Raw genomic sequence first — 24,155 nt, forward strand, 5'->3', positions numbered from 1 at the left:
AAGTATAAAAATAAATCTCAAATGCAATAAATAATACTAAAGTTGATATTGATTATTTATTTTTATCTTATCACATCTATCGACCAACAGACGAAGCTTAATCTGCTGCCAAAAACACCATAAATAGTTGCTGCCAATAGATGTCACTCTAGCCCAAAATTGAAATTTTATAATATCCAAAATAAATAAAAATCATTTAAAAATGGCTCCCAAAAGTGATACAATGGAACAAAAATTAGAATGTTTCAAAGAACAATTGTTACTAACAATGAGTGACAGAATTGACCTTCAACTAAAAAATTTTCTAAAAAAAGATGTCAATAAAATATTCTTAGACATTAAAAAAGAAATTCAGGATATAGTTAAGAGCGTAGAATTCTGCTCTAACAAAATTGATGATTTCGAAAATGAATTAAAAAAAACCAATGAACATCAAAAAAAAAATGAATCGAAAATTGAAGAACTACAAAAAGAAATAAAAAATCTTAAACAGTCAGTAAACCATATCCAACAGAGCTCACTAGAAACATCCATTGAAATTCAAGGAATCACACTGAAAAAAAATGACGACATCAGAAAACCAGTAGAAATGCTGATGTCGACACTAGACTGTAGTGACCTCCTAAAAAATAACTCATTGGTGAATTACTATAACAACCCGGTGAAACAAATTATTACTATTCAATTTGATACAAAGGAAACGAAGGATAAGGTCATCAAACAAAAAAAAAATAAAGGAATCTTCACTCCCAAGGACATCAGGTACTCAGAATCAACTGAAAAAATATTCATAAATGATAAACTTACCCCAAAGAATAAACAACTTCTTTGGTTAACAAAATCTACCAAATCTTTGGGATATAAATACGTTTGGACGAAGGATGGAAATGTATTACTGAGAAAGAACGAAGAATCCCCTATAATAAGAATAAATGATGTTAACGACATTCCAACCCAATAATCATGTACCTACTAGAGTAAGAAATTTATTTAATTAAATTTGAAAATGGATTACTATGACGATTTTTCGGTCCCAGACACTAAGGTTTATGAAAATATGACAGAACTAAATAACTACATAATTGAGGGAAATACAGATTTCAATTTAATAAATTTAAATATAAGAAGCATACGCAAACATTTTGATGATTTCTGTATTTTCCTCAATTCTCTAGATTTTCGTCCAAATGTAATCATACTTACCGAAACGCAAATGCGTGACTCAATACCCTACCACATCTCCGATTATGAGACTTACTCACTACCCTGTAAACATACTTCTCACGATGGTCTCTCAATATTTTACAGTTCAAATAAAATAACTAACGTAATAATTAATATCCCCAAATTTAAGTATTCTAATGCCATACATTTATCCTTCACACATAACAGTAAAACATACTCTATACTTGCTATATATCGCTCCCCTTCCTTAGACTCTAAATCCTTTATTACAGAACTTAAATATTTTATAAATGAAAATAATTGCAATCAATCCGATTTCTCATTTATTGTAGGTGATATAAACATCAACATTGATAATTCGATCCTAAACCCTATTGCAAACGAATATCTAAATGTAATATATAGCGAGGGTTATCTGTCTTACATAAATAAACCCACTAGATATGGCCATCACGCTGATTCTTGCCTCGATCATATATTACTCAAAACTAATAAAAATTTTATACCCAGATCAGCTGTCCTAAAATTCGATATCACAGACCACTACCCAACCTTTTTCGGTCACAGTAAATTAAATTTTCATCATACAACTAAAGAACAACAAGTGGAAAAAAATAAAATTAACTACCAAACACTAAACAATTCTCTAAAAAAAGAAACTTGGAACCAAGTTTTATCCAATGATGACCCAAATCAATCACTGAATACATTCTATTCGATATTAAATAATAATATCAAAAATAGTCTAGAATTAACACGAACACCTAAAAGAAAACATAAAAAAATTAAACCATGGATCACGCGTGGACTGATAATTGCAAGTCAACACAGGAACAAACTGTACAAAATTTACAAAAACCATGAGAATTACTGTATGGTAAAAGGTGTACCATCTAATGGAAATTTACGTCAGCAATACATAATCTATAGAAATTTTTTTAATATTCTTATGAAGAAATGTAAACAAGAATACTATGCAAACCAATTGCAAAAAGCTGATAATGATTCTAAAAAAACATGGCAAGTCATAAATGAAATAACGAATAGAACACACAAAATAAAAAGATTTCCCGAAAAAATTCGATAAAATAGTCATAACGGATGTAGGAAAAATCGCAAATAAATTCAATGATTTCTTTACAAACGTTGCCGCAGATTTAATAAATAATAATCCCTCATTTCAAAACAGTATACATAAATCAACCCAAATAGACATACCCACCCCCGAATATACTCCTAATTTATCTCAATTTAAACGGATAACTGAATCTGAAATTATAAAACACATTGACAATCTTAAAACAAATACAGCCAATGGTCCAGATGAATTAAGCTGTATCACAATCAAGTCTATTAAACAACACATTTCTATGCCCTTACAACACATTTTTAATTCCTGCCTTGAAAAAAACATTTTCCCAAATGCATTTAAACTCTCAATTATTGTACCCATACATAAATCTGGATCGATCTCTAAACTTGACAACTACAGACCAATATCGCTGATATCCCAACTTGCAAAGATATTAGAAAAAATCATAAAGATACAAGTACTAGAGTTTCTAGAATCTAATGCACTCTTGTCACCACACCAATATGGTTTCAGATCAGGTCTTAGTACTGATGATGCTTTATTTAATCTAACAAAAAAATTATACACCAATCTAGATTCGAATATGAAAAGTTTAACAATATTCTTAGACCTAAAAAAGGCTTTTGATACCGTCAATCATAATAAACTGCTTGGAAAACTTAATAATATGGGAATCAAAAACAATTGTCTGTCACTTTTAACAAATTATTTACTTGATCGCAGACAATCCACAAAAATTGGCGTAAATATTAGTAAACCAGCATCTATGAGACATGGGGTTCCACAAGGAACAGTTATAGGTCCGCTTTTGTTTCTAATTTATATTAATGACCTATGTAATATTAGTATTCCGGGAAAACTTTTCTCGTATGCTGATGATACTGCAATCACAGTTCATGGTAAATCCTGGGACGAGGTCTCTAAAAATGCAAATAAGTGCACAATTATTGTCAAAGAATGGCTCAATCAAAACCTTCTAACTCTGAACTGTGAAAAAACTATATATATTCCTTTTTATAATACCAAAAAAGCGGCACCCTTAACCCGGAGGCTGCCGTGCGCATCTATGTTTGATTCAAGATTCCGGGCCCTCGCTGCCACGCGCAATCATACGTGATTTTAATTTCATCTTGCGATATCTCGGAACTTTCTGTATAGATGGCGCAAAACTCAGGCTTAAAAAATAATTTGAACCTTTATCTAGCGACATCTCTACACAGATGTGACAAATGATTTTGTTTATATTATGAAAGACCTCGTCAAACTGGAGACTACAATATTTCCCCTCTCAGTGTTTGAATTCCCCGCGCGCGCGTAGTTGTGTTAGTGTATCACGTGGTTCTTTCTTATCTCGACGGTTCGCGAATACTTAGAATCTGCAACGAATCGTGGTTCTAACGTTATTATTTTAACAAATTGTTTTTATTAAGTGGTCATATTTTTAGTGCAAATAAGTTTTGTGGTAATCAACATGTTTTGTTTTTTTAAATGAAATAAGTTGTTATATCCGCCTTTCGAGTGAAAAAGTAATAATATACATTTTATTTTAATTATCTGTGTTTAGAAACTAATTATTGTGTTAATTTGTCTTTTTTCCTAATTTTTTTTGTGTAACCCTCCATCATGGCTCGACGCGACTTGTTTGATGACCAAATAAGAGAATATTGTCTCGATTTTATATCTGTTAAATTCTTTTATTGTACACAACACCATACAAAATTCAGGTATGAGCTTCCCCGATTATCAGTTATGTGTGATAAGACAAGTAATCGCAAAACACCACAAAAAACTCAACTCTACTCAACTCCTCATTCGTCTCATCATGACACACCATTACGTCTGCTTTCAAAAGAGGTTGTAAACATCAAAACAATCCAAGCCATACAGAGCCTGCCATGTTTGTGCGAATACAAAGCTTATACAAAGTCGCAGAAAAATGGCTCGATATGTGTTCCCAGTGTAATGTGGCATTGTGTATTCATTCTTGTTTTAAAGTCTACCATTCGAATAAAAACTATTAACATAAATAATACGATAAGAAACTGTAAATAAAAGTTTAATAAATAATTAAGTTTAAAACAATAATATTATCACAATTGTATCGTGAGAAATTTAATGGTGAGCCGTTGCAGAGGTCCCACTTCGGAGACGTGAATACTGATATTACTATAGTATGTCTGTATGTGTTGGTGAGATTACTGATTTGATAATGGCGGCGGGTCGAAGTTTGTTGATGTTTCATAGATAGTTTTTATTCTTCAAATAATGCATCAATTCATAAAGATATCTTGTTTAGACTTTTTAAAAGTGTAACGTAAACAAGTTTTTTTTTGTTTTGGTAATAATTTACAATCTCTAAGTGCTGAGGATAATAAATAATGAGGCAATGTAAAATATTCTAAAAATCCTTGGCGTGGGAGTATGTATCTTGTGTTTACTTTCGGGCAGCAAAAGGGTTAACTCATCTAAGTATAAGGTTTCACAAAAATACTTGCAATCCTGTCTTATGCACTAACTGTACAGAAATGAAATCGGGGAATACAGTTAAATATTTAGGAATTATAATAGACAGCCAACTCAAATGGACAAATCATGTAGAAAAGCTTGTAAATAAACTTAGATATTTAACTTATATTTTTAAACGTTTAAATAACATAGTAGATATCAAAAGAATCAAATTGGTGTATCATGCATTGGTGCAATCATCAGTATCTTATGGAATAATTGCATGGGGGGGGATTTATAACACCCATATTAAGCCACTAGAAATAACACAAAAACTAATACTAAAAATAATGTTGCATAAAGATATGACCTACCCCTCCTTGCAATTATTCGAAGAGGCTAAATTGTTAGAGATAAGAAAAATTTACTGTACACAATGTTTAAAATATATATTTGCTCGAAATTTTCTTTTTATAAAAAATGAAAATCGGTCTAGTAATAGGGTAAATAATGTATTTAAAGTTCCACTGTGCAAAACAAGGCTTGCGCAAAGACATGCTTATTTTATTACACCAAAAATTTATAATGCACTCTATACCAATACAGAAATCAAATGTGAAAATATATCATCCTACAGGAAACATAAAAATGTAATAAAGTCTTGGATAAATACCATAGATATTAATATTTACCTGCTGTAACATCTGATCTTAATCTCTATTAACTTTTAACAAATCCTTATTAACTTTTATTTTTCATATTTAATCCCGTAAATACAGTAAATAATGATTTTACTATAAATATTTTCATTCTTTTCTTTTCAATTTTCTACAAAGATAAAATATGTATATTTAGAGTAATTTTAACTGAACTGCCTTAAAGAAACACAAGTATACCCACGAACTGGCGATGCCTATGTGGGATTTTTTTGCTATCATACATTTATGCATTTTATTATTTTTATGTATATGCTGTTTATGAACTCGTGTGTGTGTACGTGTATTGTGTGTGTATGTTATGTATGGTGTGTAATACACTATATATGTATACATATGTGCATGTGTACATATACTTTTCTGTAATTCGCATTGTTTCTTTCTTTTTTTAATATGTATGTAAAAAACATAATTTGTATTTTAAAACCATGTATGTAACAAAAAAAAAATTAAAAAAAAAAAAAAAAAAAAAAAAAAAGATTGTCCGCAACTAGTGATGCCCACTCTCACTTTTAGTCCTTTTCTCACTAAGGTAATTTTCTTCTTTGAAATCTTAACAAATGTCACAATCAGTTCAATATGAATCAGGGGGGTATAACTCCGAGAAAAAAGTGGGTCAGAAAAAAAGACACGGTAATCTCTATGGGTGACTTGTGACGTATATTTTCCACAAACCAATACGAACTTCATGCATGTTTATAGGCCGCTGTCATTGGCCGATTTTCTAGCCAATGGGTTGGCTCCGAATGAGAATTATATTGTCTATGGTTACGCTTTTTTTATAGTTTCTATCCTAGTCGATGGTGAGTATGTGTAGTAGTGACGTATATTTTTCAGTTACAGACTTTTATCTATGGCAAACATTAGGACCCATGGGCTCAGTACTAAAAACCCGAAGATATTGATCTAGTGAGTGGTTCATTTATGATGTGAATCAACACACTGCCATATCAGCAGAAACAGCCAGGTTGTTAAAAAGTTAAATCAGATTTCGTGTAGATTTTTAAAATTTTGCAGGTATTTCTTATATTATCTTAAAGTTTTACCTATTATTTTATTATATTATTGATAATTAAAAATAAGTGTTTACCATCAGGTTGTTTTACTAACAGTTTTTATTGAATTAGTAAAGTGGGCAATCACCGTCATTATTGTGGGAATCACTATGAACAAGTGGATTATCATTGTACAATTATGTAGCTATATTTTTTTATTAATTAAAAAAAAATCTCATTACGTTATGGTGTGATAAAATCGATGGAAGGATTTGATACGTAATTAATACACAGTCGAACTTGGTTATAACGATCACGGCAATAGAGAGTTCACGGCTATACGAGCAATTACAAAACTATATTTTAGTTCAGGTTTATCTTCATATAGTTGTTGACTGTTATAATGAGGTTGATTCACTGATATAACGAGCAAATAATTTTGTCAACACAATTTTTCAATACATTACTGGCTCGTTGGGTCTGAAAAAAATAGTTGGGAATTATTCAAGAATTATTCTCGAAGTAGTAACAAACACAGGGGCGGGAATTTCCTATCCCGTTAAGGACAGATTCATATTTTTATGGCACTACCTGTGTAAGATTGTCGGATATGTGAATCATTGCTATCCAACGGGCACAATGTAAAATTGTCATAAAATCTGCGAAATTCATTGCAAAATTGTTCCCTTTTTACTTCTGTCTTCTTTTGTATTACAACTTATCGTCAATTTTGTTTTAAAAACCAATAAATATACGAGTAGGGCTAAATTTATGATAGTGATGCACAACTTTTTCAGCAGAGGGGGCACTTTACCCATTTTTCAAACAGGCCGCGACCTACAAGTGGATTTTTTTTCGTTACGGGGGAAGGGGTTGACAGCGAAATTCAAGAGTGAAGGTTTAACCAGCCAGGGTTTTGAAGAATTAATCCAAACATTTAGATTTTTCTCTATAGCAAAGTGGGCCGTATGAAATTGACATGCGGGCCGCAAGAATGGGGCCGCGGGTTGTGCATCACTGGTTTGTGACAAATAAATTTTTACAACCGAAAACCAAAACAATCCCGCAAGGTAGTTATTTATGACAAGTGTGATTTTACAAGTGATAGGTACAGTACACACAAGGTAGTGATAATAAGATAGACAATTTAGTCATATTTTTCTTGAAAGCCTAGAACCAGGTGATGATAATTATAATGCGTTGATTGTTTTGAAGAGGAAATTGAGAAGCATGAAAGCGAAATCTTTAAAACAATCTTTGATAGTAAATTTGAATAATAAAAGTGTATTTTATTTTGTAAGTGTAGAGGCGGGTAGATAGATAAATACGACTTTAAAAAAACTTATTTGTATATAACGATTAACAGCTATAAGGAGCAAATTTAGTTGGTCCCCTCGTGCTCGTTACAACAGATTGTATTATGCAACTATTCATTGTTTTGTAATGTGGTGGTAATTAACTAAAACTACCATCCAAGTGGGCCATTATTACCTAGTTTACCCTTGCCTGCCTTCTTATTATTTTAGGAGGCTGGACGTGGTTCGTAAATCGACATTTGACTGCATTTTGTAGCCACAGCGGTCTAACTACAAAAACTGGTGTTCTGAGTTAGGCTTTGTTTCGATAAAGCCATAATCAAATTTATTAGTGACACGAAGTTCTATCTTGTACATACAGCCGTTTAAGATATACAGTTGGGCATATCAGTTTGGCATACAGGAGGGCATATGACCATTCCAATCTTTATTTGCCTTATCTAAAACTATGGTTTTGTAGATAAGCCCCTGTTATCCTAAACCCCCGAGCTAGCTGTCTGTCACATTCAGATTTACGAAATTATATGATTTATTTTTGCAAAAATCGAACTTTTTTTAATTACAGTAACAGATTTTCGTGTGCAGACAAAAATAAATTTAGAATTTCGAATTAAAAACATTTTGAAGGTATGAAATTTTTTTTCTGGGGATCATGCATTTTTTTTTAATTATCAGTGTTTGAATTAACTAGGTTCTAATGTATTTGTAAAAGAAGTGATTTTTAGTAAATTTAATATTATAAGAACTTACTGAGTACGGATACTATGCTCAAATTAATGTGAGTCTCTGACAGCCAATTGGAGAAAATTCTGGCTGCGTAAGAAGCAGCCAAGTAGGGTAGTAGGCGGAATTGCTGAAAAAGATCCCATGTTAAATAAAATCATTAAGAAATGTTAAATACTCGGGTCATAGCATAATATATTATTACATGTCACATATCAAATTCATTATGCAGAGCTGTCCTAGATGATGATTTCCAATGTTTGGAGGTTGTTAAAGTTGGAATTTTTTAGTCTGCATTAGAATGAATATGACAAATAAAAATGCATGGATTACTATGAACATTTTTAACCTATAAATAGTATAAAACAAAGTCACTATCCGCGTCTGTCTGTTTGTGCGCTTAGTTCTTTCAAACTATGCAACGGATTTTGATAGGGTTTTCACATTTAGAGAATTTCTTTCGGAAGGTTTATATATATAATACATGCAAATTATATTTATATAAAGTAGAGCAACTATGTACATGTCAGATAGTTTGTTTGTAAGGGACCTTGACAAAGTAACTGGCATAAACTACGAAATATTTTATTGTTTATCGTTTATTGTGTTATTTTAAGTAGGTACATAGTTATCTATGTCCTAATACAATCCTTACATACATATACATATAATTATGGTAACACATTTAAAATGAATCAATCACAATTATTGTTTGTAGACAACTGTTTTAGTAAGAATGTAGCTTTTTTTATAGGTTGCCGCATCTATTGTTTTTCCGCATTCATCGTTTTCTTCAATAGGTCCCTTAAAAAACGATACATATAGAGAGGTTTCACTGTAGTATATTTTAACATATATGTAATCAAACCTGTTGTTGGTATTCCAAAACTGGGAACTCCATGTTGGAATCGTCGGGTCCAAACTGCTTCCTGACTCCGGAGTATCTGACGGCCACGGTGAGCGCCTTTTGCAGCTGGTTGGTGGCCATGCCGCCGATGGAGACCCGTCCCCCTGACAGGATGCCTAGCGAGGCCCCGAAGCGCTTGCTTGGGTCCTTGATCGGGGTCACGTAGTTGCCCTTCTCGTCCACGTCGCTTAGGCGGTTCAGAAGATTCTCGGCGGGGATTCGGAAGTTGTTGAACATTACGAATCTGGAAATAATTCACAAAGTTATTGTTTAATTTTAAATTATAATGTCACATAACAAAGTATCAGCTTCACGTGAAAATAAATAGTTTTTTTTTTTTTATATTAACTCCACACAGGAGGCCCTCAAGAAAATAATTTCCCTCAGGGCCTATGTCATCTTTGGGGATGCTGTGTGGGGGGTCTTTTCGTGGAGAGGAAGGAGTGAACATGGGTCTTGAAGAGTCCCATGTTGTAGGAGGGAGGAAACACAGAGGCCGGCAGTTCGTTCCACAGCCGAGCTGTTGAACTTAAGAACGAATCGTAGAAGCGACCCGTTCTCATGTGACAAATGTCAACCGTGTACAAATGTTGGGCGCGCGTTTGGCGTATATCCCGACTACGCACCGGTGCCGAAGGGATCAATTACGCTAGTTCCTCAGAGCATCTTCCATTGTAATACCCATAGAACAAGGACAGCATACCTACCTGACGCCTGTGCTCTAAAGATTGCAGTCTGTTTGTTAAGATTGGGGAATCTATCAAACGGACCGCCCGTTTCTGCACAGAGTCAAGGGTTTTTTTCAGGTATTTAGGGGCTCCGGACCAGAGATGGCTGCCAGATTCGACAGTAGGGCGCACTTGCGATTTGTACAGGGTCAGCAGTTGTGTACTATTAAAGTATCTGCGGGCCCTGTACAGTACGCCCAGCTTCTGAGAAGCCAACTTTACTCTGGCTTCGATGGAGCCCCCGTACCTGAGCTGGTCACTTATAGTTACACCAAGCATATCAATGGAAGGCCTGTTCGGAAGATTGCTTCCGTTGAAGGAGACTAGATTATCATTTAGATCCCTTTTAGACGTAATCAGACAGGATTGGGTCTTTGAAACATTAAATTCGACGAGATTATTTTTACCCCAGGAGGAAATACTCTCGAGATAACCGTCCATTCTCTGCTTCAAAGCCCTCCTAGCCGTTGGAGTTTGTGTGCCCTTTGGGGGCTTGTCAAACAAAAAGCTATCATGAACTGTACTGTCATCCGCGTAACATCCGTGTTGCCATGGTAATGAAAAATTTGAGTTCCAATTTATTAAAATAATGTTTGGAATTTCTTGACAGTTGAAGTACTTAAGTTACGGATGTTCAAGACTGATATGCAAATATGTGGTGTCACAAAAATAATATTATCAAGAATTATTAATACCCATTATCCACGCCATTGAGAGCAATCTTCTCCCCCAGATCTCCCACGATGACCCCTGCGTACGGCCGCAGGGTGCGCGGACAGCGGATGGGAACCACGAAGGCGTGGAGTCCCTGGTTTACTCCGTCTATGGTAATCAGCTTGGCGTAGACTATTGCGTGAGTGGCACTCTTTCCTGAAACGAACAATCTTAGTTTAATTAAATATGTATAATAATGCAAAGGAATAATATCATATCATATTTTGCTCACATACAGGGATACCGCTAAGATGGTGGGCGAAAAATATACCAAAAATGTATGATAATTATATTTATTAATAATAATAATAATTTAATATGTATTCTAAAAACGATACTCATTTCACATATAACTTACCATGTTTATTAAAAAATATTTTACATTCGAAATAAACATTAAGTTTAATCTAAAATTTCAATAACCTACTATACTTAGTTTGTATCTTTGGTGACCAGATAACTCATCAAAATGACAATTCAACACACCTATAAACAGTGTTATAAAGTCATTAAAAGTGATGTAACAAAAACAAGGTTAAATAGTTACAATGTAACCTATTTAACTTAGATTTTGTTTTATTACTTTTCATGAGTGAAGTTTCATGAGTTATCGTGGAAACTGTAACTTTATAGCTGTGAATGTATTATAGGATACATATTATATTGAAGAGCGTGCATTTTTTTACCGGACGATTCATTTTGAAAAGCTCAAAACCTAAATTATTTAGTAAAAAATTTTCATTTAAAATAAAACAATAACTTAACACCACTTTTATTTTTTATACAGGGTTGTACAGTATTATACAGCCCTGATGAAGCTACGGTTGTAGCTAAACCCGGTCGGCATTAAGTATATAAAATAAAAGTGGTGTATACTAAGCTATTGTTTTATTTTAAATTTTAATGTGACATCACACAAGTATCGGCTTCAAATGAACAAATAATAATATTTAATTCAATTGTTTACGGTACCGTTAATCGAAACCAAGCATTTAGCTGCGAAATATGGTTTAAAAATGTATGTTCATACTTTAATAATGATCGGTCAAGAAAAATATGTAAAAAAAAACTATGTGATTTAAACGATGAATGTGGTAAAACTATGCATAGAGGAACGATCAGAGCGGTCTATTGTTGCAAGTTTTGTGTGACGTAAATTCGGGACTAGAAGAAATAAACGATAAATGCGAGAAAATGATAATTTCATTCAAGGAACGATCGATCAAGATTTCACTGTAATTCCAAAATGAGATTGATAAAAATGACGGAATGTAATTAGGCGGCAATAGCTCAATTGTTAGAGATGCCAGTCCCGGTAGGAGTAGAAGATCTGGGTTTAAGTCCCAATTATGACCGTTACCGTGTATTTGTCTCTTTCATATTTTAATTGAAAGTTGTTGGTATGTATTATCTTCTTCAATGATTAAATAATTCTAAGCATATGTTCTTTTCTGTTTCTTTGTTCTATATCTTATAAGTTAGTTTTAATATTCTCCTGATGAAGGAAGGGTACTTCTGAAACCGGTTGAGTGTAATTAAAATAAAGTGGTCAAAAACAAATTTATGTGTTTATCTTGTGGATTAAATAATATTACAATGAGGTTTATAAACTTCAATAAGTTATTCCAATAAATTGAATATATTAGTTAGTTGTGTATTACAATTAGCCTCAGGCTATGCAATTAAATCCAAATAAATGGAATATTTCTGAATGTATCCGAAAACTGTTTTGGAAAGGTGATAAAATACACTTTCAAATTTTATAATTAGAAATAAAATTTTGAATGCGAACATAAAAAAAAATTAAATTGCTCACTTTACGTTTTTTATAACTAAAATTACTGACTATGAAAAAATATGTAAAAACACATATTTTGTTAGGCAAATGTATAACAGACATCAATATTTGCGCCCTTGAGTTGATTTTCTCACGAAAACGGCGCTATACAAATAATCCAATCATTATTTTTACTATTATTACCTCACTTTTTTGTAAATTCATAAAAAAAGATTAAATAAAAATGTTTTTTTTTTTAAATTCCGGTCGGAACCTTTGGTTTTATAAAGGTGATCAATATAATTATTCTACGGTTAATTTCTTGATTTGAATAAAAAGCATGGTGTTTTCTCTTTCTAACACTGTTTTTATCATATTTCTCACCACAACAGTAAGGAAGACACCACGATTTCTGTGAGACCATATGAGTTGTTCCCAGAAGCGAACAAATTAGGGGTTAGTTTAGTGTAATTTTGCAATGACTTAAAACTTTAACGACAGTATTGAAATATTAAAAGCATGTAACATTAAGATAACTAGGTTCTAAGTAATCATAGGCAGCAATTACAATACATGTACAATTAATTACAAGTAATTATGTACAATGGGAGGTAAATCCATTGATATAATTTTTTTTATTTTTTTGAAATGCCAATTTGTGATGATTTTAATGATAGATAATGTTTGCTTATCATTAGAATAATGATTATTTCTTTACGTCATAGCAATAATATTATGAAACTTTAATTTCAACATCAATGTTATTAGTAGCATGCAATCTATAAAAACATAAGAAATAAAGTTTATCTGAGTTCAACACTGATAAAAATTAGATTCTAATAAGGCCAAAGAGAAAATTTTAGCAAAAATATTCCAACTGTTCCGAATTAATTATTGATAATGGTTCTAATACATCATTTTAAATATGCACGATCGATGCCTCGTGACTTTTGTTTATTTTAAAACCGCATTCTCATCTGCGAACTGTAACTGGGACAGATTGTAGTTACAGTAACCAGGTTCTAGTGTGTACGTTATGTCCACACCACTGTAACCGTGACGGAGAACTGGTAGATCGTCCTTTGGTCACCGTGAGCCACGTACACAAATGGTTACAGCTCGCAGATGAGTTCATGCAGCTTAAGCTTTGGCATGGCAATAACACGATCAAAATTTTTAAAAAAATCAATTGGATTGTCCTGAACATTTGTCTAACTTCAGTTAATACACATATTTCAATTCAGAGCAGTTGATTTTATTTATTTTATTTGTTAATTAGCGAGATGTTTTTTGGAAAAAAAATGAGGATCAGGAAGTTGGCCGAATCTTTTCAATTATTATTTCAAGAATAAAGTACCAAAATCTAAAACATTTATTTTCCTAACCATTGGGGGGGACCTCGTAAGCGACCTATCGTGAGAGGTTCATCAAAGGGGACCCATCATGGGGGGCATCATGGGGAACCCACTAAAAGTGACTAATTGTAGGGGATATTTTAGATGAGATTGCAGGCAGGTGTAAGTTAGATTTTTTGGTATTCAATTTTGATATTTTTATAAAAAAATTGTCAGTCGTTAGTAACCAACAAATAACACACTTCTAAGCACCTCGTAAGTATTGAAACAAAGTGAAAGACATTACAATAATTAAAATTTTAAAATTTTTACCCAAATTTCCAACCCAGCATTTGGCGGCTTCAAAATCGGCCGAGTGCATCACAAACTGCTTGTTCTGCGCATCGTGCGTCGCAGTGGTGCGCATGCCTTTGGCGTTGGAGCCGTGCGCCACCTCGGTGAGGGCGAAACAGCCGTTGATCTCCTGCGCGTCCGACGCCTCGATGAACTTGTAGTGGCGCTCCGTGCCCATACCCCGGATCATGTTGGTGAACATCTTGTAAACGAGGCTGTACTTCACAGCGGTGCCGACATCATAGCAGAAGAAGGCTTCCGTCCAGGCGGCCGGGAGTCGGGGTTCCCGGAATATCTGAAATTAAAATAATTTACTTAAAGCAGATGTGGGTGTTTGATCAGTAAATAAGAGCTCAAAAAAAATTCTTGATGAGAGAACCGATAGAGAGATCCATCTAATCACTAAAACACATTGTGAATATGGTAGGTGTCCTCAACTGGTGCTAAAACATAATTGATATACTATGTTAAGAATTCCGCAAATTCTATCTTAAAAAACCCAAAGGCAAACGATTGAAATAAAATGAACAAATGGAAAACATAGATATTTTTTAGTGTCTTCACCACAAGGAGTGTTCTAGCCAGTGTAAAGTATGGAATGTTTGTATGCGTTGGTTAAAATTTAGTTAATAGTAATTATTACGAGTACCTTACATAAAATACAAGTTGCCAATTTATTCATTCAGAGGTAACAATTAATATATATACTTTTGTTTTGGAAATCTCACGATTGCTCAGAAAAAATTTGGAGACAAAATCTCACACAAGACTTAAATCAGGGCTGGCCATAGATATCCAAATTAATAGATGAGCAATCAGGGCAAGGGGAACAAAACAACTTGCTCAGAGCGTGAGAGGCGGTGATTTGTCAATAAATGAATCTGACAGTATACAGGTAACTCGCATTGTAATATCACAATTCGGTCCTCGAAAATAAAATCTGCTTACTTAACTACATATCCCAAATCGAACAAACAAAAGTTCAAGCTCGTTTCCAAAATTTAATATTTTGTTGCTCTATTAAATATGTTATAATTTAACAACCACACTCAATGTTAGCGTCACTATGCCAAGCGATTCGTTGAATAAATATTCAGATCATGCGCAGAAAAGTCTCATAGTGGAAACTTTAATTTCAATGTGCTCTCTTCGGTGGTCAATGTACGACATTCTCGAACCTTCCTGGTGCAAAAACATGGTCACTTGGTTTGTCCAGCTTGTCGAAATGATACCCAGATTTCATGTTAGGGGAAGTCTATTAATTTGAATATCTATGAGACTGGCCAAATTATGGCCCACTACCAGTGGCGGCCGGTGGTCAAAATATGTGGGGGTTCACCGGATTACAACATTAAGTCATAAAATAAATTAAATAAAGGTAGATACCTAAAGAAGTTCTATTCTCTGCTCCTTTTGTTTAGCGAAGACCTCTATCAATGCTTAACACTGATAGTGCGTTCAGTCTGTCCTGGCTCAACGTGTTTAAAAAAGATTTTATTCTTTTTAATGTTGAGAAACATCTTTAGCTTTCATCTGAGGTCATTCCAAACGTCATGAATAGCGCACAAAATTTTTAGTAATTTCACAGTCTCGCGAAAGTCTTCTAATAAACAAGTACTATAAAAAAGTTGTAAAATTGATAAAGCGCCGTTAGCTTTTGTCGCGGGCGTAAATTGCACAGAGTTCATCTTTTACTGAACTTTATTTAGGAAGTCATACGTTTTAAGCGTCTCATTGTAATCATGTTCTGGGAAATTTGACCTTTATCGATTTTTATTAAATAGCTCATTATGGTGTTTAACTTAGGCACGGTAGCCTGAATCCAATTGCATTCTGATGTCAACTTTTCCTAAAACCTTTAAGCTCAAAACTTTTTGTAAGTGTAAATGACAAGAATTATGTTTTTTGATTTTTTCAGAAAGGTGAGTTACATCAGTAACACCGCTGATTGTCCAAACTGAATCAATATCGTAAATTAAACATGTAAAACAAAATAAACTATTCAATTGATCACATGCACAGAGCTACGAACCTTTGTTATACATTGTTTTGTTAAATGATCGAGTAAACTTCTTCGATTCAGATTTGCACTCTTGTTTTATTATCAGTTCAGGTTTAGGTGGACCGGCATTTTTTATTATAACTTTGTTTTCAAAACTCGACCTATTGTTTTTAATATATTCCACATTCAAACTCATTCTTAATTTATACGTTGAACAATCACAAAAGTAATCATAAATTAGTATAACCTGCAATTGATATGCCTTATTAATAATTGATATAAAAGATCGATATAACCTGCAATTAAACTTTAAAACTTTCGCAGAGTAAGAAAAGTTTTAAATTCAACAGACAATGCCCATTGCCCGGTAACGGCGAGTACTAACTAAACTGATAATAAGTAATCTGACCATCACTCATCTCTTAATGACATCTTTTATCCTGTATGCTTGTATCGAAGAAGCGGATCATTCGCTGAAAAATAGCAGATGGTAAATTGAAACCACGATATCGACAATAATATCAAACATACGCGTTTTAGTTTAACTTTCTACTGAATAAACCGTTCCTTCTGATGTGGTGGTAAAACCCCGAACGCCGTCCTTGATATGGTATTATTTGCAAAGTATAGTATGAACTGGTATGTACCCACGCTTTCGACTGTTCCACAGAATATGCGACAAAGCAGTTAAATTTTGGATCGCAATCGAAAACGAACTGCTACGAACATAGGCACAAGTCAAAGTCGGTCTGCACGTTAAGCGCGCTTAATAAGTAGGTACCTTTTGTATGCGATATTATAACCGAACCGAATTTCGTATTGTGATTAGCCATGTCGGAAATCTTGTTGGTTGTTCGGCGCTCGGGAGCACATATTAGCTGGCCGCCACTGCCCACTACCCTTTTGTATGAACGGCAACACATTTGTTTATTTAATCATTGAAGAAGCAGATAATGTGAACAAATCCCAATTAAATATAAAACAGAAAAAGACACAGCAAAGATATTATTACTAGTACTTAATTCTTAAATTGAAATATGAAATTGTCAAAAATGTCCGAATATAACTATATCGAGGGTACGATAGAGGATATGGGTTCCATTCCCAGTTGCGACTGTTACCAATTTATTTTCGGTGTATTTTTCCGTTTCATATTTTGTTGAGATTTGTTAATATTATCTTCTTCTTCAATGAATAAATATTACATTTATTTACATAAACTTAAAAAATTATTCCAATAACTGTTCAAACCTCTTCCAACGGCAGAAAGTCTTCTTTGATCAGCACCTTCATCCTTCGATGAGCCAGCTCTCTCTGCTCATCGAGCGGGAGGGTCTCCGGGGATAAGCTAAAGATCTCATGGTTGCGGAGGAAGATCCATATTCTGTCCTGCAACAGATTTCATGCAAATGAGCACCCAATCTAAATCTAAATTTAAATAGAACTTTAAAATAATATATTACATGGGATCCTGAGTGAGAATATTAGAAAATAATCCTGACATTACGTAATGAAACCTGCAACAGATTTCATGCAAATGAGCACCCAATCTAAATTCAAATTTAAATAGAACTCTGAAATAATATATTACATGGGATCCTGAGTGAGAATATTAGAAAATAGTCTCGACATTACGTAATGAAACCTGCAACAGATTTCATGCAAAGGAGCACCCAATCTAAATCCAAATTTAAATAGAACTCTAAAATAATATATTACATGGGATCCTGAATGAGACTATTAGAAAATAATCCTGACATTACGTAATGAAACCTGCAACAGATTTCATGCAAATGAGCACCCTATCTAAATCCAAATTTAAATAGAACTCTAAAATAATATATTACATACATGGGATCCTGAGTGAGAATATTAGAAAATAGTCTCGACAATACGTAATGAAACCTGCAACAGATTTCATGCAAATGAGCACCCAATCTAATTCCAAATTTAAATAGAACTCTAAAATAATATATATTACGTGGGATCCTGAGTGAGAATATTAGAAAATAGTCTCGACATTACGTAATGAAACCTGCAACAGATTTCATGCAAATGAGCACCCAATCTAAATCCAAATTTAAATAGAACTCTAAAATAATATATTACGTGGGATCCTGAGTGAGAATATTAGAAAATAGTCCTAACATTATGTAATGAAAGGGTGAGTGTTTGAATAAGTAGAGTCGATGAACAGAAAATGAGAATCAGGGGATTATATAAAGCGAAAGTGAAAAGAAAAAGACGATAAAATAATAATCAAACACTTGAGTCCGGTCATGACTAGAGTCCATATAATAGAAAAGTATGTAGGTGTGATAAGATGTATTACATAGTGTGTAATAAATGCTTAAATTGACATCATATTTTATGTCCTCCCCACAAATGCGAAATAAATTATGATGTGATGGGTGTAAACGTTACAATGGTGACCAACTTTGTGGTTTCCAGTTGAATTGCAAAATTTTTGTGGGTAGTCAAGTGTATGAAGTAAGAAGTGTCTGACAGAAAAATATAGAGTTCCACCCTCTCTCTATACGTCTAGAGAAATTAAGTCATGTTTAGTCAGAGTATATATTAATCATCATATTAAAACGATGGAACAAAAATAGAAATATGTACATATTAAAAAGAACACGTGAATGGTTCAATGGAAAATATGCACATAAAAAAGCATGTATGCAGAGAATAATTTACATGAAAAGTGATTTATTATGTACATAAAATAAAATTGCATTGTCACGTTGCGCTATGAATGAAAAAGAAAACTTTTTTGGGCGATGAATTTAAGACATTAAAAAATCTGCAAAAACAGTCAATAAATCTGGTAATTTTTACCTTATATCTGATCATCTCTTCCCCCTCAATTGCCAGCTTCAATGTCTTCCAGTTGAAGGAAGCATTCTTCCTGTAGTCGGAGAGGGGGCCTATTGGGGGCTCGACCAATATCTCCTCAAGACTCCTGGGCTTGTCAACGGTTGAACCCGCCATTCTAAGGATACATTCATTCATATATATTTGATATGTATTATCTGAGACAACTAGAGCTTGACAAACTAAAGAATGTCGTTTGCCCTTGGCGTACTGCGCAGCTTTGCTAAAGTTATTCAGGAATTCAGAATAGTGCTAGGTGATTTTACAGAGTTGGGCGTCGATGGCAACTAACTGTTATTTCCAAAGGCTAGTTTTATTGAGTATTAATCAACACCATTGCAAGTTCAAAAGATTGAGATGGTCTGGACATGTAGAAAAAATCATGACCAAGTGCCAGACCGAGGAAAAGGCGGATTGACTGTGTGGAAAAGGATTGGATCAGGATGGGAAGAAGGTCCTCACCAGTGGCGGCTAGCTTTAACGCACTCCGAACATGTCGGTCAATCTAAAAATAATAATTATCAACCGATAATAATATCACCAAAAATCAAAGCAAATAACAATAATAAGAATAATACTATATTGTTACTCTAAGAATACTATAGAAATTAAGTTGGCTTTCGGCTTGAATTTTCGTTCTCTGTATCACGTGTCATAAGTCACGTGGTGCGAGCGAATTCCATATCGCTCATCGAGAAACGTCATCCGGGAACAACAATTAACAATTCGCGCAGAGCGTGGATGCTGACCATAATATTGAAATTTCTCCCAAACATGAATGGGGCTCGCCAATGCCTCAAACTCTTAGGCGAGATGGCACCACTTTAGTTTCCAGCTCGCATACCGATCACTCCACCAGGACGGTATAAGCTTAAGAATTTCTATTTGCTAGTATCTTCACCGCTGCTCTAATTCCAACAAACATTATAAACTCATGATGAAAGAGAAAGGAGCCTTTTTGGCCCGGAGCTCTGTATGCCAATATTTCAAAAGTCAAAAGTCTTCACCGCTGAAGGTTTACCTGACCTGACGTACCGAATACAGATTGATTGGCAATATTTTTAGCGCACCACCAATTTTTGTGAGTACAAGCCGCCACTGCTAAGAACTAGAGGCAAATGATGAGGAACCATTTGTGGAGGAGGTTAAATCTCTCCCTATTAACATAGTAACGATTAAATTTATAATAAATAAATATTAGAATAAAAACTTCGGTAAAGGTTACGAATTCCGCTTCACGGTAAATATGGAATGTTTACTTTGAATTAATACTTGAATTTAGTTATATTTTTACTAAAAGTTACTATAAATGTTGGGGAAAACCTTTAATAACGCCTGCTCGCGTCCCCTTTAGAGTTATATCCCAGTTTTCAAGTAGTTTGTGGGCTACGCTAGGTTTGTATAAACTGGTTAGTGATTTAATTCTAATACGATATTATGAATATAATCCAACTCTTGATATGAACATAGTCACCGTCGGCTGCGACTATAACGGCGCTGCATACTAATTGACATATCGCGTAAGTGACTTAATAAACGAAATTAAAATTAAAAGTGCGTATTTTTCCGTCTCCCCCGACATAATAAATCATGTTTTGAATTAATAAAGCTAAATCCATTTATTTGAAAGTGAAATAATGCGTATTAAGAGTGAAGCGGAATAAGAGAAAAATAATAAAACTTCTTTTATTAGATGTAACGTGTACGAAAGAAAGGGTGGGAGCAATATCACTGTATATCATAATCTTTATCCTTACTTTCAAATTATTGTGTGTAGATTTTATTTTAGTATTTATTTCGAAAATTGATTTCGCTTCTGATTAACCTATCCATCAATAAAGTAAGTATTTAATTATGTTTTTGACAGATTTATCATAAATGCTATCAAAATATAGTGATGATTTTAGACGTGGAGTATCTATATATATGCTTAAATTTGCTTAGATGGCAACAATCTCTTCTCACTTATGTCGTGTTCGTATTATTGTGTCTGAACTGTGATTCATTGATAACATTGTTGCAATAATTGTTTACAGAGGATTAATATGAAGAGATAATTAGGAGACCAGTACATTTTTAACTAGATAAGCTGAAGTAAAAACTGGTGACTTTCTTGTGTTAAATAAACTAACATTTAATAATAAATGTAAATAAGCAGTTTTACAAAAATATATTTTGTAACAATCTATGAATCTATTCCCCTTACAAAAACAATATCAAATCAACTGCCGCCACCAAGTGCTCCCTATTCATAGAACAATGATCTTAAAAGATAATGATTATTTTTGTTAAATTATCTGTAGCATTTAAAAATGGCTTATAATAATTATAAAACTATCTAAAAATAAATGATGATCACAAAAATAAATAAAGGACGGGTTGTTTCGGAGAATTTGAACAATTCATCAAATTTCAACGTTCATTTTCGGGTTCTGTGAAAGTCCTATTCAAGTTCTGTTATTATATCATTATAGGCTAGTTGCTTGACAAAACTGAAATAAAAACAGAACTTGAAAAAATCTTTCAAAGAACTTGAAAATGAACGTTGAAATTTGATGAATTGTTCAAATTCTCCGAAACAACCCATCCTAATAGTAAGTTACAAACAAAAATTCCAATTTTGAATTCAGTTGTTTTTAATGCTGAGTTCACACAAGGACAATACAATATTGTCCTGTCCCAGCTCCGTCAACCTCGATTGTGAAGGATAAGACAATGGGACAATACAACAATTCAACCATAGCGAACCCTGAGAAAATGGATACACGATGAAGTGTGTTACGAGCGAGTTCACGAAAAGTAATTAAAATAGTAAAATTCGCATATTATAATTATTCTGTTAAATTATGTTTGAAGATCATAAAATTTTATTGAAGAAGCAGAAATACAATTAATTAATTAATTAAGCTTGTCGTTTCAATGCCACATCATTGATGGAATAATTTCAATCTTCAATATATACATAAATATATTCTGAATATATCTATAGTGTGGAACATTATAATAATAATAATAATATTTGGATGATTTGTATAACGCCGTTTTTGTGCAAAATCAACTCAAGGGCGTTGTTGTGGCCCGGATCCTAATTCACAAAGAAAAAAAAGTGTCATTATTTACTTGCACAAAACAGGTTATAAAAATATGCGATTATCTATAATATACCGTAGATAAAAAAGTACTCACATTTAAACACAGAATTAACAGCTGACACTACTTTAAATAACACAATATAAATGCGTAATAATCAATAAATTAAATAAATATCCTACTTAGCACTTTTTGCGGTGGTATCTCCAGCGACAGTTCGCACAAAAAGTGTTCGAAAACCAGACAGCTTTTTCATGAAAGTGGGTCTTATCATCGTACAAAAAATATGAGTTTACACGTTTTTGTTTGGGTGTTCAAGATTACAGCGCGTTTTACGGTGCAAAGTTCATAATTATTGCTTTGCTAATTTGCATAATTAACTCACGCCAAGTTACGCTATATTATAAGAATATATGAATCGGTAAGGTCAGTTATCGGACTTCCAACATCAAATTTGTAATTACTAATAGATAAATAGTGCGCCGTCACTTAGTTACACAACGAATTGGTAGTTTATTATGCGATATGTAACAGCTTATTTAAATCGCGTATCACTACTTACTTGTAAACTATTGTCACTTTATTTTATAATTTTTCGCTAATCACTAAATTCGAACTTTTTCTTGTAGGTTCTTGTGTTCTTGTCCGAACTGTCATGTGTCAGTCAAAGTAATGTCAATAACAATAATAAACAAAATAAGCGATCTCTGCACATTCACGGCGCAGCTACAGCAATTTCCTACATGAGACAATGATGAGGCCTGACCGCAAAATTATTGATCTTAGTTTTTATCAAGTGACCTAAATCGAAATAATATATTATTTTTAACTCCTTAGGCTAATTTGTTCGGTTTTTTGAACAAACAGCTATTATCTGTAGAGACAATTTGTTAGCTTTTCGGAACAGCCATAATGGGAACAGCTCATAACGGTCTCATCATCCTCATCATTCATAAAAATCGTCATAAATGAACCACTCAGAAATCGTTGTCTCCTTTCTTGTCATAGTTAGAAACATAAATAAACCACTCACGTTAGAAATATGAACTAAACCAGAGGTTCCCAAACGTTTTTGCCCCGTAAGCCACTTGCCGATTTTTTTTTTGCCGTAGACGCCTGCCTGTCGAATATTGATTTTTCCTAAAACAATTAACGTCAAATGTGATAATCATTTATTTTTTTCGTAAGATTCCTTCCTCTTGCCTGCCCAACAACTGGGTGGCGGTATAGTTCCCCTGTCTTTACACTGTGAAGACCGGGGCACTCTTCTGAGGGGTTCAAAATAAAAATGAATTCCATAAAGCAGGTTTTGCTCTGAAACTAGATTTGCCCTTAAGTACTTCGTTAGTGCTTATTAGGATCAGTTCTTCTTGTCATATGATATCCAATTCTTCAATGTTCCATTTCTATAGTTAAAACGTCCTGAAACCTAGTTTTGAAGTCTGTGTGAAGTATATTTAAATGTTGAACGTAGACCAAAACGTCATTACACTGGAAAACGAAAAGTTAGGGTTGAATAAGCGCCTTCCAATGTGCAATGTTTTGGTACAATTTATTAATTTTGAGAAAAAAAGGAACCTATTATCTATTTATATCTCAATAAACAATTTTGCGAAAGATGAAATAAGTAATTTCTGTCTATTATTAGTGTTCAGTAAACTGTGTTGGGTGAATTATGTAATTGTGCAGTATTTGCAATAAAAGTGTTAATTTTGGTTTTACATTCACTCCACACAAAATTATTTTTCCTCAGGGCCTATGTACTCTCTGGGGATGCTGTGTGGAGGGTTTTTTGGCGTAAAGGAAGGAGTGAGCATGGGCCTTGAAGAGATCCATGTTGTAGGAGGGGGAAACACAGAAGCCGACAAATCGTTCCACAGCCGAGCAGTTGAACCCAAGAAC

The 24,155-nt window shown here is 33.5% G+C and overlaps 1 protein-coding gene across 3 annotated transcripts in view; it reads right to left on the bottom strand.

The window, feature by feature from the left end:
- Window positions 1–22,946, bottom strand: part of LOC149421972 (peroxisomal acyl-coenzyme A oxidase 3-like) — a 32,555-nt gene extending 9,609 nt beyond the window's left edge. The window contains exons 1-7 of one of the 3 annotated variants that reach the window (XM_089634193.1): window positions 22,816–22,946; window positions 19,128–19,281; window positions 17,541–17,678; window positions 14,267–14,582; window positions 10,804–10,978; window positions 9,342–9,624; window positions 8,501–8,603 (exon numbers count right to left, since the gene is read on the bottom strand). In XM_089634193.1, coding sequence (XP_089490319.1) covers window positions 8,501–8,603; window positions 9,342–9,624; window positions 10,804–10,978; window positions 14,267–14,582; window positions 17,541–17,678; window positions 19,128–19,280 — 1,168 coding nt within the window. In that variant the 5' untranslated portion in view covers window position 19,281; window positions 22,816–22,946. Of the gene's footprint in view, window positions 1–8,500; window positions 8,604–9,341; window positions 9,625–10,803; window positions 10,979–14,266; window positions 14,583–17,540; window positions 17,679–19,127; window positions 19,282–22,349; window positions 22,764–22,815 lie in introns of those variants that run through there. The other 2 variants (XM_089634192.1, XM_089634194.1) reach the window with 2 other exon arrangements.
- Window positions 22,947–24,155: the final 1,209 nt, after the last annotated feature.

The sequence above is a fragment of the Hesperophylax consimilis genome, chromosome 8 (assembly GCF_061612785.1).
Source record: "Hesperophylax consimilis isolate HC1 chromosome 8, BYU_Hcon_1.0, whole genome shotgun sequence".
Classification (NCBI taxonomy): Eukaryota; Metazoa; Arthropoda; class Insecta; order Trichoptera; family Limnephilidae; genus Hesperophylax; species Hesperophylax consimilis.